The sequence below is a fragment of the Microtus pennsylvanicus genome, chromosome 9, assembly GCF_037038515.1.
Source record: "Microtus pennsylvanicus isolate mMicPen1 chromosome 9, mMicPen1.hap1, whole genome shotgun sequence".
NCBI lineage: Eukaryota > Metazoa > Chordata > Mammalia > Rodentia > Cricetidae > Microtus > Microtus pennsylvanicus.
This window is the reverse complement of record NC_134587.1, coordinates 36,498,990-36,518,013: the sequence shown is the minus strand read 5'-3', so window position 1 is coordinate 36,518,013 and position 19,024 is coordinate 36,498,990. Positions and strand designations below refer to the sequence as shown.

Sequence of the window (19,024 nt, the reverse complement as noted above, 5' to 3'; positions counted from 1 at the left end):
CTCATGGTTTCATGAAAATCGATGACCCACAGTAAAATTTATAAGACTGGAGCCACTGAAGGAAAAATATTTAAAATACATAAAATATTAGTAAGAGCTATAAATACTCTGGCAAATTTATGAACAAATCCACAAATGGCAAGGACACCAGAAAGAGAATTTCTAAGCATACTATTCCCTGAACAGATATTCAACAGTGGAGAGAAAACACACTATATTTAGTTGTCAGAAGTAGCACAGTTATTCTGTGAGGTCTGTGCAGCATAACACATAAATTAAAACTATCTTAGGTCATCCAGAGCAGGGTGCACTGCAGAATTCTCCTTGGTCACACTTATTATCTTCAGTGATGATAACCCTGTACAAGACCTGATTTACCTTTCTGTGTGCGTGTTCACAGAGATCCCTACCTCATCAGAGCCATCAGCACAGTCAAACTCTCCATCACACCAAAACCTTGATGAAACACAGTCCCCGTTGCTGCAGAGAAAGTCTTTCATTGTACAGGTCTGGGGCTCTGAAGATAGAAAAGAAAAAGCATGGAGTAAAATTGTATTTTATCATCTGCATTCTGAGCAACATGAGGAGGTAATGAAAAACCAAAAGAGGTTAGGCAAGCAGAGGCAATGAGATAATTTAGGGGGAACACCTCATAAGGAAGCTATAGAACAAAATATACTAATTTTCAAATTTAATTTCAAAGTCATTAAAACAAATCATTGAAAAATTTGAAAGCTTTAAAAGATGTTTTATTACTTAATAAAATATAATTTTAAAAATACAATGTAATGTGAAAATTTATATGCTAGAATGTGCCACAGTCTTTTTTATTTAGAGTTTTAAGATATTTAATGTATTTAATAAACATTTACTAACTTTCTATATCTATTATTATATTTAACAACATGATAGGAGAATAAACATTGATACTGACTTTTAATTATGTATGGTAGGGATTTTATTTATCTGATTTTGTCATGGAAAATCCAGAGTTCATAGGACAAGAAGGAACACAAACATAGCATTAGGAATGGGTAAGTAGGCTTTCTAAAACAACAACAACAACAAAACAGCCTATTTGTTGGTGTATTTGGTACCTTTTGTTCTGTATAATTTTCCTGTCAATTTTGAAAATTTGCTCACAATTGATTAAATTGTAGTTGGACATATTTCTTATAGGACTAAAATCAAACAGCATGCCTTAACGGCTTCACTTTAGCCTTAGTGGAAAGTGTTTTGTCACAATGTTAAGGTCTGATTTCAGAACTTGACTTCTGGAAGTGATCCTTCAGACGGTTGGGATCACCCTTCTCCAGTCTGGAGTCTTGGACGAGAAAAATCAGCCTCTGTTTTCTCTAATCATTAATCGTCTTCTTAAAATGCTTTATTTCTTTGTTTTAACTTATTGTTTAATTACATAAATTCACTTTCAGGCATTATATGTATAAGTATATTTTAAGTATTTTTCCACTCATTGTCTTTGCAGCGGTGGCCCATGCAATAATTTCTTTGTCCACGTGAAAGAGGAGTAAGTAATAGATTCTAGCCTAAGGAACACATACATAGAGATGTATGCTCTACATAATGATGGTAAGAAACTCAGTCTTCTGTTAGAAATATCTCTGCTTGAGCTGTTCCACAACACAATCTTGTATTAGACATCACTGTCTATGAGCTATTCAGTCTCTGAGCATTAGCAGGGACTGTCTGGCGTCATAATTTTTACATTTTAGTAAATGGGAACTTTGAAGAACTATGGAAATGTCATATGTATCAGAGAGTCCTTTTTTCAACTTTAGAATTGACCATGTCTTAGTAAATGACTTTTAGTCTATAAACAAAATACGATTCAGAAGAATGAGAACAAGTAACTAATTGGGCCTAATAGTTTACACCTACAATTCCAAGTTCGAGTCCAACTTGGAGTCCAACTTTCGAGTATAGCAAATCATAAGCTAGCTTGCTTTCACAGCAAAAGTTTCTCTTAAAGAAAAACAAAACAAAAACAACATATAAAAAACCAGCAACCAAAAAACCCAGGAACCAAAGTATATATATATATTTTCTTTTTTTGATTTTTTTTTTGTGCATTGGTGTTTTGCCACAGAGAGTTGTGAGCTGCCACGTGGGTCCTTGGAATTGAAACTTTGTCCTCTGGACGAGCAGTCAGTGCTCTTAATTGCTAAATCATATTTTCAGGCCGTAATGGACAGTTTCCAATAGGACTCTCTGATTCTGTGTTCAGTGGGCATTATAGTAGCAGCGCTTTTTCTTGTTTTTATTCCGTGTATGTGTGAGTGTGTATGTGTGTGTGTGTGTTTGCGTATAAATAAATATATATTCCCTTTTCTGAAAATAACTCTGTTGACACTAATAAAAGCAATAACTGCCAAGCATTAATTATCTAATTGCCATTAGACATTATGTAAATTTATTGCTGAGTACTTGCACTAATGTACTGCTCAAATCTCAAAGCAACTGTATAATGCATTTGCATACTTTTCTCCGTGTAATGGAGTAAACTTAGGCATAGAGAGAATTCTAACATTACTCTAAATGGCAAAGTATTCGAAAGAGCTAGTATTCAGTTGAATCAATGCAGCTACATAGCCAAGACTTGTGTAGTTTACTTTGCTTTCTACAGACTGCAGAAATGATGACAGGAGAGTAGGTAGCTGAATTTCTTTTGCTTGACACATGCCTATCTCTATTTTACTTAATTGTTCTCATCATCACCCTACACAAAAGTTATAATATTGTATTGCACTTTGTAAACACAGAGTTTTATTCTAAGAAAAAAAGAAATGGTGATGCAGTATGTGCAATTTTTAGCAATGATGGCTAACAAAATAATTTTAATTTTAAAAATAGAGATAGAAGGTACAGTTATAATATAAGCTAAATGCTTAACAACTACACAGGAAAAATCACATATATGTGCTTGAAGTGAGCAGGATTCCTTCTGCTTCTGTTATAGCGTGTGTTTACTCTATTTCAAAGCAAACGTATTTCCTATGTGCTAAATTGGCTTCATAGGCTTTGACATATTTTGCTGTATGGAGAGTTGTAAATTGTTGACATAAGATTGTAAATAGATTATGCTATCTGCTGGAGGCATTTGCTTGGTAGTTATACAGTCAATTTGTTTCATAAAGTCTTTGTCCTAAATCGTTAGATTTGTTGCTCCAGTAAAGAAGAGAGACTGCTATTTGCTATGAAAATATTTTAATTAACAATGGAAATTCTGAGTAATTTTTGCCATGCACTGAAATTTGCCAGCTCGTATATCTATGAACAGAAACAATGGTAACTCCTCATACATACATGTGCCATTGAGGATCAGGATGTGTAATGTGTTTCTAAACCTCATTTACATGGCAAAGAACGTTTACTTATCTTAAGATAGCTGAAAACAAATTTTTTCAAATGAATTTAAATCAGTTACTTTTAAAATTCGAATTGTTTAAAAAATCTTTAAGCCTTTCCGATAAAGTAGAAGAACAGTTTTCAAACTGATGGCCAGGTAGCATTACCAGTGCATATTAGAACTTCAGCAGTGGGGAGAATGTCTCTGTCTGATAACCGATTTGTAAAGAAAGTCTAAATGCCATCTTTCCTATAGAATAACTAAACTGTTGTTCCCATTCTCCCTGTCATATAAACTGTAATCCTATCCCAAGTGTGGATAGGAACCCAGCACATGAACTTTTTACAATGTTTTCTGTAAATCTGCGCAGGCACATTGCCCACCAAGAAGCTTCTACGGGGTCCATTTCTTTTGTCTGGGAAGATTCCTGGATTTCAAAGTTAATGATGAATCATGGGGGCAGGGCACCACACAGAATGGCTACTCTCTTCAATATTAAGGGAGGCAAAAGCACAGTCTCAGCATTGGAAACTGTAATTAAAACCATCCTTGATGAAAAGAAGACGGTAAAGTTCAAGAAGGAAATCGACTTTCCAAACCACACATATCACATCATAGCATAGATATGCAATCTCCAGTCTCTCTACTGAGTATCAGTTACTCTATGTTCAGCAAAAGTTATATTAATATGGGTGTCAGTAATTTAGAATTGTTGCATTTATTGTATAGCATATACCATAAATAGTTTGATATAGATTCAATGCTAAGTCTCTAGAAATTCAAATAAACTACAGGTAGCTTGTCTATATACAAAACTTTTGATTCTGTATAACTGCGAGTGTTTGCAATGCTTAAATGTTTTATTCGCTTCTGGTTCTTTCAAAGTAGAATTTTCAAACACCCAAACTTAAAAACTATCTCTGCAAGCATAGACCTCTTTATTTTCATACACATTATGCATTTAACATGATAATCTACTGTAATACTTGTCTTGACTTGTATGCTCATCTTAATTATATTTTTCCTTTTCTTTGCCCCAACTATAATTAATTCATTCTTATACAGTGTTATTTCTCCTTTAAAATGTCAATATTCCTTGTCTTATTCAGTAAGCTCAGAATAAATATGCTACTATGAGCTCATGTAATTGTCTATTTTAAATGGACATTTTCCTTTCGACTTTCTAATAGATATGTTTTCAGTGATTAGTGAAGTCTGAATAGTTCTTTGGTCACTGGCTGACTTCTCCATGTCTGAACAATAACCCTCATCCACATTGGGAATCCCAGTTGATTTACAGACAAACTACCTTAACCCTCATTCTTCTCTTCTTTTTTTTATTGAAGCAATAATCCATTTTTTTTGCACAATTTCAACAATTCAGTGAACAAAGGTCTTCATTAGCTGGGCCTGGTGGAGCGAGATTATCATGCAAGGTACTCTGGATGGTGATGCAGGAAGTTTACAAATCTAAGGGTTTCTTGGGCAACACAGTGAGTTTAGGCCCAATTTGTTCAATTTGCAAATTCTACTGCAAAATAAAAATAAAACACGGTAGCAAATTGACCTAGGACATTTAAGTCCCATGATTCAATCTCTATTCACACACAGGAAAGAGGGAAATGCAAGAAGAGTGGAGAAAAGAAGGGAGAAATATCTCCAAGGTTTCTTCTCACCTAGCCTGCGGTCCTCTGTATCCTTCAAAATGGAGTCTTTGCCATCTATATGTTTAAGATGAAGCACATCAACAAAATCGAAGAAATATCTGATTTATCAAGTATGTAAATTCTTGTATTTTAAATTTATTTTTATTGATGTCATATCCATCTAATTTTAATATTAGTTACTGGATATATGTGAGAACCTTTTATATAAAGGTGGTTTTAACTGTTGATGAAATGAGTCTAACAGTCTCATAAGTCCATGCAATAATCTTTACATTTGTAAACAATGACCCATTAGGATTATGTATATAAAAGTGAGAGCTCGCTATGTGCTGCCACAGTCAGATACCCCCAATAATTTGATTGTCAGACACAGGTGTCATTTTTGCAAAAGTTATTGAGACATTAACACATGTTGTGCAGGATGAATATCTAAATAATTCATTCCACCACATACATGCCTTCATATAATGTATTGTTGTGTAGATTATGTCAGTGTCTTCTGGGAATGATTGCTCTTAACAGATAATATTACTGATATCTATCTGCATCAAAACTTTTTGAAAGGAGAAGAATATACTTAAATATAATTTGGTTATTTTCCCATTTTATCGTGGTGATATCGCTTTTTACTTATACATAAAAGCAGTGATAAGAATTTTACTGAGGAATAATGCTTAAACACAGATACTCTTAGTGAGAAAATATAATTATTGGATAATTATTGTTTTCAAATTTATTGTATAAAGTTCAGCAGGCAGTCGCCATCAGTGTTATTCTATTTTCTGAGAAAAGCATCCTGAATGCAGATGGTGTTCACTACTCCAGAGAGGATAAATGATAACTCACTGAAAGATGCTCATGGGTGAATTTGTAGTGTGAACGGATTGAGGCAGAAATGGAATGAATAGCATCCGTTAAAAATGATATGTGTTGTGCTGTCTGCACATCAGTCAGCTCATTGTATGAACTTGCATCAAGGGCTTTCTTCATTGCATACTAATGGGCTGTATTAAACCTCCTGATACTCTTCTACCAATTCTGCAAGCAGAAAGAAAATAACTCCCAGAGTAAGCAGCCCAATCATTTTACCCTTTAAGAATCAGGCCAATTTATTCTGCATATTCTGTCCAAATGTGAATATATGTATAAAAATGTGAACGTCGGGACAGAGGGGTCCAAATTTTTCTTTAACAGAAACAAAAAAAAAAAATGCCATCCAGCTTGTTTATTGAATGGAATGTCAGGCATGGAAGGTCATGAGGCAAAATTTACTTACTGCAGTTTTCTTCATCAGAATTATCGCTGCAATCATTCTGGCTATCGCACCGCCAGTGATCTGGTATACAGTTATTGTTCTTACACTGGAATTCATGAGGTCCACAAGTCTTTTTATCTGCAACGAATGAACCTGAGTTTACATGGTTGGGTTCCATTATGACATCCTTACAAAAGCCTAACTGCTATGTCAGTGCATGGCATATCACATCTCAGGAACTTCTATTCAGTAACTGACTGAGAAGTATTCCAAGGGGAAAATGAACTCAAGTTTTGAGTCCACTTGGCCCTTTGCACTTGTTCCATATTACCATTGGAGAATTAAAAAGCAATTAAACCAACAAGTGATGTGTGCAGTAGTATTGTCAAAACTGTCCCAAACTATACTTCTCTTTCTGCTTCTACGCATAGAAACAAAATAAATTATTGTAATATCACCGAACATTTATGTTGTCCTGTTTCACAAAGAGCTTATAAATATATGTTATCTATGTATAACAATCTGCTCATCAATGTTTCATATTTTCGCTGCTGCTAGCTGCATGTTATTGGTCAGTCCTGGCTATGGTTCACTCATAAATTGTATATTATCTAGGTTGGATGTGCATTATTCAAACAGTTTAGGATAGGAAGCATTTTATGGTTCCATAGTTTTCAGATTTTTACACCCATGTAAACATGATGGGGTCTTTCTTGGGTGACTACCAAAGGAAAATACAATTCATTTATTTTAGATAATATATTATATAATATTGACAATATATACCATAAAATGTATAGTATATACCGTATAGTAATATATGCCATATATTAATAAAATATCACATCTATATTTATATATTATATATAAACAAGATTTTATACAACTTCTTCAGTGCTCCCATGCTGTGACCTGAGTCTGCATATATAGCATATAAATGTAGTAAATATATAATATATAAATAAAATATATATTGATATATTTTTTTGCAAAACAAGATTTTATAAAACCTTTTTGATGTTCCTATGTTGTGACCCGAGTCTAACACATGTAGTTAGGTGTGAAGTTCTCTTCTCTTGGCAACAAAGTCATGCTCATAATCTTTTAAGGACTGAACCATTTCAGAACTTAGTCTTTCAAATGGGATGCTCAACTTATATCAATGCCTCTTAGTATGTGTGCAAAGCAGGAATATTGAAAAGATTTCATTCTACACAAATCTTCATACAATTCCCTGAAGCCTAAGGAGAATTATTAACAAGGCTTTGACTGTACATTAAATCAACAGAAACTCTTTCAAGTTTAGGACTCTAATGAATTTTCAGTACTAGTGAATGGCATGCCAAATACTATAAAATATCTACTTTTACTCCTGATTTGGTACTATATGTATGTTCAGATCAAATTAATATGAAAAATTAAGCAATAGAAACAAACTGAAGGTGAGAGTTTCTACACTTCTCTAGTGTCAATCTAACTATAGACAACATCAACTTTAAACTTTCACTTCTCTTTGTAGAATCACTTAGAATTGCATCTAACGTTGGTTATGACTTAGCAGGATTGGGGATTAAACTCACATTTCTAATGAACTGTGTGGTGATAATACTGCCCTTGATCATTGGCTTAGACTGATTACATATGTTCTTAAGGGTCAAGATACAAATTCAATAACAAAATTGTAAACTGAAACCCCAGTTTATGAATATTTTTCTTTTATACATGCTAATCAACTTCTCAGACATAGTTAAATTAGGGATATTATGTGTTCCTGAAAAGGTTCACAAACTGAAAGCTTGGGGCCCCAGCTGGTGTAACTATTGCCACGTGAGTGTGTCCTTGAGGGTGGCAAACTTATCATCAGCAGTGGCTGTAGCTAAATGGTTGTTAGGAATTGGGTTCTTTTTGGAGTGAATTGGTCAATACAATCCTAAAAACGTATACCTTGTCCTCAGCACCTTCCCTGAGTGGGTCTCTGTACAGCAGGAGGTGAGCAGCTTGGCTTATTCCTTTAAATTCTTCCTTTGTGTTCTTACATAAAGAACTCTTGGATCTAGAAGCAATAGGACTGTATACTGAATCTTTTTTTTTGTCTTTTATGTTATTAATGACCGATATTGTGTCATAGCCATGAAGAACAGAGTTGCATAGACACATCTGAGTTGGACAGGGAATCTTTCATTTTCAGACTATTAAAATAAGTGAACTGAAAGTAACAGTAGTTACTTGGTGATGGTTGCTACTCTGTATTCCAAAAGTGCACAGTGTAAACTTTTAACTCCAATTGATAATGAAAAGCAAAGTGATTTAGGCATAATTTAGAAAATTAAATAGTAAATATCTGTTCTGAACTCAGCCCAGCTCCTAGCTAGGCATTTTAATAAACACAATCACTCTCAATTCCCATTATATCTTAATGAAGGATTATTGCATTTATTTAAATAAAGGAGAAACATAAACATCAGAAAGTTTAAGTAATTTCTTCAATCTTACAGAGGAGCTCAATAATGAAACAGGAGTTTATATTAAGCTAGTGCTCTGAAGTAGTGTACAGAAGGAATTCTCGTGACAGAATTTAAGTGTAATTCTCTTCCGAAAAAAAAAAGACTGCCTATATTTCCTTTCTACACTTCCTGCTTGCCTTCTAATGATTACTCAGAAGTTAACCTATGCCAGCAGTAGGAGCTATACTTGGTGCTTTATATTATGTTTTTCATAGTTTATTTATTTAAAGACTAATTTATAATCCAAAGAATATCAATACAGTATAATATAAACATTAGTTGATAGTGAAATAAACAACTAATATTGGGATTTAATTAATGACTAAAAATTGAAACTTGGTACTCAACAATTCAGCCAAATTTTTTTTCAATCAAAAACTCCTCTAGAATGCAGCCCTAGATAAACATTAATTTTATTTGACTCATAACATACATTGTTTAAATTATTTTAGGTGATGTTTTGAAAATGCATGTAACTTTAGAAAACATCAGACAGAAGGAAAATTTGCATCGTGACCTAAATTTCTTTCAGCAGTTCCAGGAAGAGCCGCTCTTGACAATGAGAATATGAGATTAGCCTAATTCTAAGGTACGTTAGTGATTTCTGAGTTTCTCAAAAGCATTTTCAATTCATTTTTATATTATTTTATCAGAATTACTATTTGAGATTAATTTACAAAGATATATCTCAGTGAAATTTCCACTGAAGGCATGTAAAATTATATTGAGAAAGATGAACTGATTTATGTAAAACTATATAAATTTTATTTCCAAGCTACTTAATTTTAGCTATGAGATTACATGAAAATCATGTAAACACAACTATGTAGCCTTGTAGAACATTTAAAATATCCCGTGATTGGATGTACTACAGTGCACATGTATATGTGCCAGGTATACTAGTTATATTTCTTAATTTATTATTGGTGTGATAAGGCATATTATAAAAGCAACTTTAGTAATGAAAGGAAGGTTTGCTTGACAAACTGTATAAGGGTATAATCCATGATAGGGATGATAATGTAGGTGAGACATGAGACATCTGATCACAATGTATGTGTAGATAGGAAGCAGAAAGCAGTAGATGATGGTGTTTGGTGTTTGGTGATAGCCTTCTCCTTTGTATGCATTCTAGAATCACAGACCATGGAATGACATCCCTCATATAAAGGGTGATTGATTGAATTTCCATTAAGCCATTCTAGAAAATCCCACAGAGAGAAGCCCAAAGGTTTGTATCCTAAATAATTTTAGATATTTTCAAATTTAAATAAATATTAAAATCACAAACCCCCTCTTAATCACATTATTATTAAACTTTAAATTCTTATCTCCATAAGTGCATGGCCATCCTATCATACAAAATATATTCAGTCTAATGTTGAAAATCCCAATAATCTTTGAGAGTGAATATTTTTTTTAAAAAAAATCCAACCTCAAAATTCTCTTCTGCAAATCAAGTAATCTTTTAACTGTGACCCTTATAAAACCAAAAGCATGTTAGAAAGATCTGATACACAACAGCACACAGTAACTTTCCGTCCTAAAAGGGAATATTGGTAACACAGCAAGAAAAAGCCAGATCACGGGATAGCCTAATCTGAGAGGGAAAACGCCAGCTGCAGCTGCATGTGTTGCAGATGGGCCTGGTGATGGAATCAGACCTTTGGGGGTAGGTACATCTGTTTGTGCTGAATCTGACATACATTCTCCTTCTGTCATTCCCTAATTGTGTCATTCTGTCATTCTCCCATTCTCTCTGTCTCTCAACATCTCTGTATTTCAGTCTCTGCCTCTCTGTGTCTCCCTTCCTGTTCTCTCTTTCTGTCTCTTTCTTTCATCAGTCGTACTTCATAGAACCAGGTTATCTCATATATCCTAAACTCCTAGCGTTTTCAGTATTCTGGGCTCTTTTCTGTATTTTAGGCTACAGCTTTGCAGTTCCACACTATGGCGTTTATTCAGCCTCACACCGCCCGAAACACACTGTATAACCTCAACAGGAAACCATGCTTAAGCCTCCATGCTCTCCTTTCATTTGCATCTTCATTCTTACATGAGTGAGTACCTTTTGGATGTTGTGCCAAGTGTTCCTTCAAGACCTTAAAGGTCTGTTCCATTAGTTCCATCAGTCTTGGGGTTTGCTGCCCGGGAAACATTCCTCTAGGTATCTGGTGAGGAACAGTTCTTAGAGCAGAATCCCCAGTCTATGGGGTTTTGTTTGTTTGTTTGGTTTTACATTTCATTTAAATTTCACATTGGAGCACTCTCTTCCTCTTTCCCCCCTTACCCTCTTCTCCTCTCCCCTCCACTTCTTCCTGCCATCACTTCTCTCTTTCTGATACAAATATCTAAAGCATTTTAATTTCTTTTGCCATTAAAACACAAATTTCCATTTGTCTTGGTAATTTTAGCATTTGGGTTTTTTTGTGGTTATAATATAATTACACCATTTTCCCATTTCCCCTTCTCTTTTCTCCCTCCAAGCCCTCCCATGTTACTTTCACCTTGGGACTTTTTAAGTTTATGAGCTCTTTTTAATTGTTGTTGCACGCACACCCACAATATATCTAAATTTATATCTATATCTCTCTATCTTTTTATCTATCAATCTATCTATCTATCTATCTATCTATCTATCTATCTATCTATCATCTATCTATCTATTATCTATCTATCTATCATCTATCTATCTATCTATCTATCTATCTATCTATCTATCTATCCAATACAGCTCATTTAGTACAATGTATATCCTGAGCATAAACTTTGTATATATACTAACTATAAACTTTGTATTTGTTTTCAGGGTTGGTGTTTTGGTATTGGATAATCAATTGGAGTTTCTTTGCCGCTGGAAGTTTACTCCTTCTACAACTACTCTCAGAATTCCTTAGTTGCCTATAGTTCTACCTGTTTGGCTACCTAAACAAGAACAACATTAAGGATAAAGCACCTGAGACTTTAGCCCTAGAAAAAAACTACAAGAGTCCTAATCATTTTTTAACAATTGCAAGTGTTTCTTCTGCCCCATCAGGTCTGCAACTTTTCAGTAGCTTTCATTTCTTTTCTTACCCAAACATCAATACCTCTATGTCGTTTTTGTCCCTTTCACTGTGAATGAGAATGCAGCCAGCAGCCACGTCATGGTTTGAATGCCCTCAGGGGTTAGACATTCCTTTTACTTTACAACACTATTGAATTAAGTCTCAATTAGTTCAGGACAAGGAAGAATAAGTTCATATTTTTTTTTGCCTGAACATAAATCAAATGGCCTATATTCCATTTTCCAATAAAATTTTGTTCTTTGACAGCTTAAGAGTTGGGCCTTCACTATTCTGACTTCTTTGTGTTTTCTGGTTTTCCAGACTCAAAAGATAACAACCACTAGTTTCTGCTTACATAATTCTAGGGCTTCTCAAGACAACTGCAAGCTCTTTTCCATATTGATTCCTTAAATAAGTCCCAGAAACCTGCAAACAACAAATTAATCACAGTAACTCCCCTGACTTCATGGTACCTGTTTTCTGTATTAATGATTTGCTCTGTCAAAGGATCTTACATTTAACTTTAAGGAAGAAAGGGAAGTATATTTTGGTTTCACAATCCATCAAGGCAAAGAAAGTATTCTATTAAGAGTGGGCATCAGCTCATCATCACATTGCACCTAAGTTCTAGAAATAAAAGAATGAATGTTGGTGCTGAGCTAGCTTTCTCCTCATTTATACAGTTCAGATGACTAGGCCACGAAATACACTATTCATATTTAGGTGCCCCTTTCCATATATTTAAATTTGCCCAAAGAAGAAAATTCTCTCCAGACATTCTCCAAGCCTTGTATCATGACTCTAACTACTGTCAAGTTTAACAATAAATATTAAACAAGGCAATGAGGAAACTAAAAATTTGCCCTTCCCAAACCGTCTCTCATACCAGAAATCATAGTCACTAGAATGGGACCCAGATAATACCACTATTTATTAAATACAGCTTAGTGATTTTATTAAGCAAACACCGAGGAGAAAATAATACACATGCACCTACAAGCATACACACACACACACACACACACACACACACACACACACATTTCACACTACAGTACTCGAGACTATCATCAATTCTCACTACATCCAGTGTTTTATCATAATTAGGAAAATAGAATGGTGGTATAATAAAGACGTTCTCCAAATTTTAAAGATGCAGTAATTATTTTGTCATTGTTCATAACAATAACAATGATAAAATAATCACCACATTTTAAATTTCTTAAAGGTTTTCTCATAAACAAGGAGGTACTGCTACAAATATGATCATTCAAAAAGGTAGGGTCAGGGATCCTTCCTATGCACTCTAACACTGGATTAATTTTTGCATATGTATACTTCTAAGAAGAGATAAAAGAAGTTAATGATTGTATAATTATGTCTCTGGAAGGAAGAACTAAAGAACTGTCCTGTCAACAACATTTACAGTGATACATAAGTATCTCTTTAGAGACAAAGGAGTCTACAGATGATAGAAGAGCTGTATGAACAAAGGAGTAGAATATGAGAGTCATATTTAAAGGATATTTATATATATTCTCATAAGGAAAACTACAAAACATTACAGAAAGAAACTGACCAACTTCTAAAAAATATGAAGTCACGGTCTTCAGTGATTTGAACTCTCAGTTATTATACTGACCACTTTCTCTCACTTTATACACAGTTGGTTCACTAACCATGACAATCCATTACTGCCTTTAAAAAGATAGATATAATTACAATGATATAAGAAAGTATCAATGATAGAGAATAATTAAATCATCTTGAGAAAGCAGGAGAACCTTTAAAATATGTTTTAAAGAAATGTTCTAAAACTATGGTAACTGTAGGGATATAATATTAAACAAATGGCTCCAGAAGTATAACACCCAATCCCAACAGATTCCAATAACAATCCCTAATCAATTTACTAGTAAGATGAAATTCTAAATAAGTATTACTGAAATTATAAACATACTTCAATTACACCTTAATCTATATCTAAATTATGCTTAAATGATAATAATACTAATACAAAATTTATGGATTATAAGAAATACTTTTATAATCTTTTTGGAGGTAAGAGTTCCAGAGAAATACCTCAACAACCAGTAACAATAAAAAAAGTGGAAAAGTGGTTTGACAAACAGTTTTATGTTGACTTAACATAAGCAAGGGTTATTGTGAATGAAGGAATACCAAATAACCACTTTTTGATGATTATTATTGTGTGTGTGTGTGTATACATATATATATATATATATATATATATATATATATATATATATATATACTTGGTCCTTACAAAATGCACATAAGTGTATGTGTATACATATATATATACATGTAAGTATATAAGTATATATGGGGATATGTCTTAAATGAAATTAAGACACTTGGAATTATCTTTAAAGAACCATAGACTAGCAAAATTCCAGTCCAGGCACCAGAAACATTCTTCCAAATGGTTGTTCAGGGTAGTCCAATTTACTTACAAACAGTATAGATTATTGCTATAGCCCTTTGTTGCCTATCAGGGCTGTATGTGGACCACTATTATTGAAGATGCTGTATACATAGGATACAGAGCTCACACGACCTCAGATGATCTGCTCAGCAACATCTTCTCTGAGTTTTAGTTTGTATGCTTTGAGAAAATACCAACAAGCTACTAAAGGAGGAAAAGAACACAGTTCTAACCAAGCTGTCACACCTATGAAACACAACAATTACTGACATAAAGATGTAATATGGGACACTCACACGTTGGTGGCAACCAAAACTTTCCAATTAGACTTAAGGCTCATTCAGCACCAGGAGAATCATGCTTGGTACTGGACAACCAGGCAGCTTCTCTGGGTTATTGAAGTCATGGATCTTAGAAGAGAATCTACTGATAACATTTTTTAGACTCCCATAAATCCTTACTATATGCTAAGTCTTATCCTTATAAGCAAAGATAAATGTAGCTACCATCCCTCATAAAAGAAACTTCTATTTTCAACAAATGGCGATCATCACAGAAAACTACAATTGATTAATGATTGATGTCGGTGGGCCCACTTCACTGAGAGAAGTGTCACAACTGAGTAAGTAGATTTGAAGCTATACGAAGGAAGGCCGAGAAGTCATGTAAAGCAAGCCACTAGTCAATGTGCCACTTTGACTTCACCTTCAGAAAGTTTGACTTTCTTGGATGATGGACAAGCTATAAAATAAAAGAAACACTCCAATCTCAAGAAATTCTAGTCATGCCGTTAATTGTCACCAGGAGTAGAATATTGTTGTGACAGACCTGACCATGTGTTTGGGAGAGGATTTTAGTAGTATCTGAACTTGGGGCTAGAAAAACCATTGAGTGCTCATAGCTCAGTGGCCTGTTCTGTGGGAGCTTGTAAGATAAGAAAACTGAATTAGTGCAGCTGGTGGTTTGGCATGTGAATTTTAGAGAAAGTTTGAGAGTCCCTCAAAGACACTGTCTGGGATGTTTGTTTTATAGAGAGAATTAAGAATGACTAAAGTGAAATATGTCCTTTGCAGGGACAATTGATGCTGGCTCAGTGGAACAGAGAAGTAAGTAAGGCCAATTTGAACATATGGTCTACATGAAATACTGTGCTACGACCTTTAAGATAACAATTTTCTAGAACACTTAAGAGTCCTCTTGGTGATTTTCCACCTCTGAAAATTAACTTCATGTTAACTTCTCATCAATTGGGATAATATTATTTAATGAGCACTTTCGTACACATTTCCCCCTTAAGGCCCTAGAAGAATGCATAAATATTATAGAAGAGGAGAGGAACAATTCTAGTTAGAGCTGGTCTATCTGGGATCTAAGTACTTCTGTTTTGTTTTTGAAATTTTATTTTTCTCCATATTAATCCAAGAAGAATCAAGGGACTCTTACAAGTAAAACAAATTACAAATAGCTTAATTCCTTTATGAAGAGGAGAATTAGGAACAAGCCAGCTCTGGAGAAACTCGAATAATGACACTCTCTAAATTGTATGCCATTTTGATGTAATTGTCAGTGGAAAGTTTCCAAGTTTGCATTATCCACATTTAGAAAGTGTCAAATTGAATTCTGCAATGCTATCACTCTTGACAAGTATCTGTCTCCATCTTTATTTTTAAAAATTTGTATTGCAACATTATGCTTGCGAACTAAGGATGGGCAAAAGGAAGTTACTTGTATTTTCATCTTTTGCCTCTGTATTGTGTCTACAAATTCCTGGCTACTCTACTTGTCTTCCTTTGCTCAAAAAAAAATCTGTAGACTTAAAAATTTTAAGACATATTTTATGAAGAGAATTATATTTCTGGATCAGTTTGAAGAGGAATCAAATTTCCACAATACAGAAGGATAGGGTTTTATTTACAGTCCACAAAGATCATCAGTTACAGATTCAGGTAACAATGTTCTAGTAATTCCATCTTTGTCTAGTCTACAAGCTAATGGATAAAGTTTACCTAAAGCTTTCCATGTACTTATTTTATTTTCTTTTAAAATAATAAATCTATTTTGAGGCAATTAAAAAGTGAGCTTATATAATTAAATGGTCAGTTTGTTGCACCTCCCCTGTGTGTCTGACTCTGACAGTCAGAAGTACACCCTGAATACATATTTTTGAAGAATAGGTGCTAATTTTAATCACAGCAGAATAGGTACAGCAAAACCAAACAGAAGCAACCGGAACGTGAAAGACTTGACAGACATTTTCCTAGTGTATAGCCTACAGACTGTCATATATACGCAGAAGGTGCTTGAATGTTTTGTGAAATAGTTTTCTCCTCTACCTTAACATGAACACTGAAAATATGTACCACATTGAACCTAAAACCTGGCTTAAATATGAACTCATGATTACTGAGTAGTAGTAATAACATAGTCACTTAATAAGCACCTGAAAAAATGGTAGATATATATTTTAGTACATTTTATCAGTGTCTGTCAAGTTAAAGAGGGTTGAAAGTGATATTTATCTAGAAATTGTGAAAATACAGGTCTGATTCAGTCTTTCCTATCTGTTGGCATGCTACAGTTCTGCTACACCCTCACAGTGTGTCTTTTTTCTAATGAATATTATTACTTTATAAATAATACCATTCAAAATTTCTACTTCCTCCTCTTTTCCCACTTTTCTCCCTTTCCCTCCTTCCCCATCCCCTACGCCCCATCCAGTCCTAAGAGAGGGCAGGGTACCCTGTCCTGTGGAAAGTCCAAGCTCCACCCCCCTCTATCATCCACTGAGTCAGTGTGCCTGAGCTAATGGGAGCTCACCGAATCCTGTTGAACTGGGACTGAATGAGCATGGGACCAAACTGGACCCTCGGAATGTGGCTGACAATTGGGGCAGACTGAGAAGCCAATGAGAAGAGCACTGGGATTTGTCTCTACTGCATGTACTGGCTTTTTGGGACCCTATTCTATTTGGATGCATAGCTCACAGTGTATCTTATATGTTAAAGTTTGGGTGTAAAGTGTCCCCACTAGGTTCATCTGTTAAAGGCTTGCCTTCTGGCTGGTAGACCTAATTGTCCCTGGGAAAAAGCTAACAATGAGAGCTTACTTGCATAAGGATAAATTCCCTGAGGTATTCATTATTTGATGAGATTACTGGAAAGGAATAGAAAATTTGGGATGTAGAGCAAACTTGGATGAGTCTCTCTCTCTCTCTCTCTCTCTCTCTCTCTCTCTCTCTCTCTCTCTCTCTCTCTCTCTCTCTGTCTGTCTCTCTCTCTCTCCCTCCCTCTCTCTCTCTCTGTGTGTGTGTGTGCTCTCTCTCCCTCTCTCCCTCTCTCTCTCTCTCTCTCTCTCTCTCTCTCTCTCTCTCTCTCTCTCTCTCTCTGTGTGTGTGTGTGTGTATGGGGGGGGGAGTCTGTCTCTCTCTCTTTATTCCTCTCCTGCCTCTCTTTCCTCTGTCCCTCCCATCGTTCTCATCTTGTTTTGCTCCCACACAAGTTCTTTACTAGCCATGGGCCAAAACAATAAAGCTATGAAGAAACCCTGGCAACAATGAACCAAAAGAAAAATCACTTGACTGCCAAACTATTTATTTTACAATGAAAACAAATTGTCAGTGCCTTTTTAGAGGAATCAGTAGACAGTGAATATTTAAGTCAATCATATAACCCAGAGAAGAAGCAAGCACATTTACCTCATGAAAAGATAGATTAGAGAAATATTTTTAACAAAAATATAAAGGCACATGAAATAGAAGTAATTATTTTGCATTATTGTGTTTTGACCAAAAGTTGAAAGTCATTTGAACATTAGCTATCAAATATACACTAGAACATGGGCAAAGCGTTTGGTTAAGAATGTTATAATCAGGTTGGAGGGATAGTTCAGTCTTAAAGGACAAGTAAGCTTTGTTTCCAGTCATCATGTCTCCTTGTTCAAAAAGTTTCTATCTCCAGTTCGCAGAGATTTATTCCCTGTGCCTCTGAGGGAACCTATACTCACAGCACATAACACTCCCCTCATACATGCATAAACATAATTTAAAAATAATAAAGTTACTCTTTAAAATAGAGAGTTTTAGATTCAGTTGAAGATATGGTTAGCAGGCAGGAACACTTGTCATGCAAACATGAGAACCTAAATACAAATTCACAAATACAGAACTTACCTAAAAGGAACAGATCAGTTGTAGTTGTGCCTGTGACTGTGCCCCAGTCAGATATGGGACAGATACCAGAGGATCTGCGTCTTCATTATTAGCCTAGTTCTGTTGACAGAGGATTTTGTCCCACCCGGTCCTAACTTTACTGGCTACAAGACCATTGTCCCACAGCATAAATCCAAGTTCAGTGAAACACATTTTATCATGGGAATAAGGCAGAAAGTAAAAGAGATGTCTGAAAGCACCTCTGTCCTCTGTGTGTGTGTCATGATTGTATATACCCCCAACAAATGACACCACACACATCTCTTCATCAAACCCCATATATACACCACACAGCCAGCCCCCCAAACACACACCACATAGCCAAACACACGCAGCTGTAATACCCTCACGGCATACCACCACACACAACACACACCCACACACATATGCATATAGATATTCAAGATGACCTTAGCTTTTAAACATTTTGAAATTTTGTCATTTACTTACTAATATATATATATATATATATATATATATATATATATATATATATTATACTACATAAAAGTTGAAACGCTTTTAGCA

The 19,024-nt window shown here is 34.8% G+C and overlaps 1 protein-coding gene across 1 annotated transcript in view; it reads right to left on the bottom strand.

The window, feature by feature from the left end:
* The window catches only part of Lrp1b (LDL receptor related protein 1B), a 1,720,116-nt gene that overhangs the window by 123,265 nt on the left and 1,577,827 nt on the right, over positions 1 to 19,024 (bottom strand). The window contains exons 67-68 of the mRNA XM_075985306.1: positions 6,311 to 6,427; positions 411 to 517 (exon numbers count right to left, since the gene is read on the bottom strand). Of these exons, the coding sequence (XP_075841421.1) occupies positions 411 to 517; positions 6,311 to 6,427 (224 nt within the window). The remainder of the gene's footprint in view (positions 1 to 410; positions 518 to 6,310; positions 6,428 to 19,024) is intronic.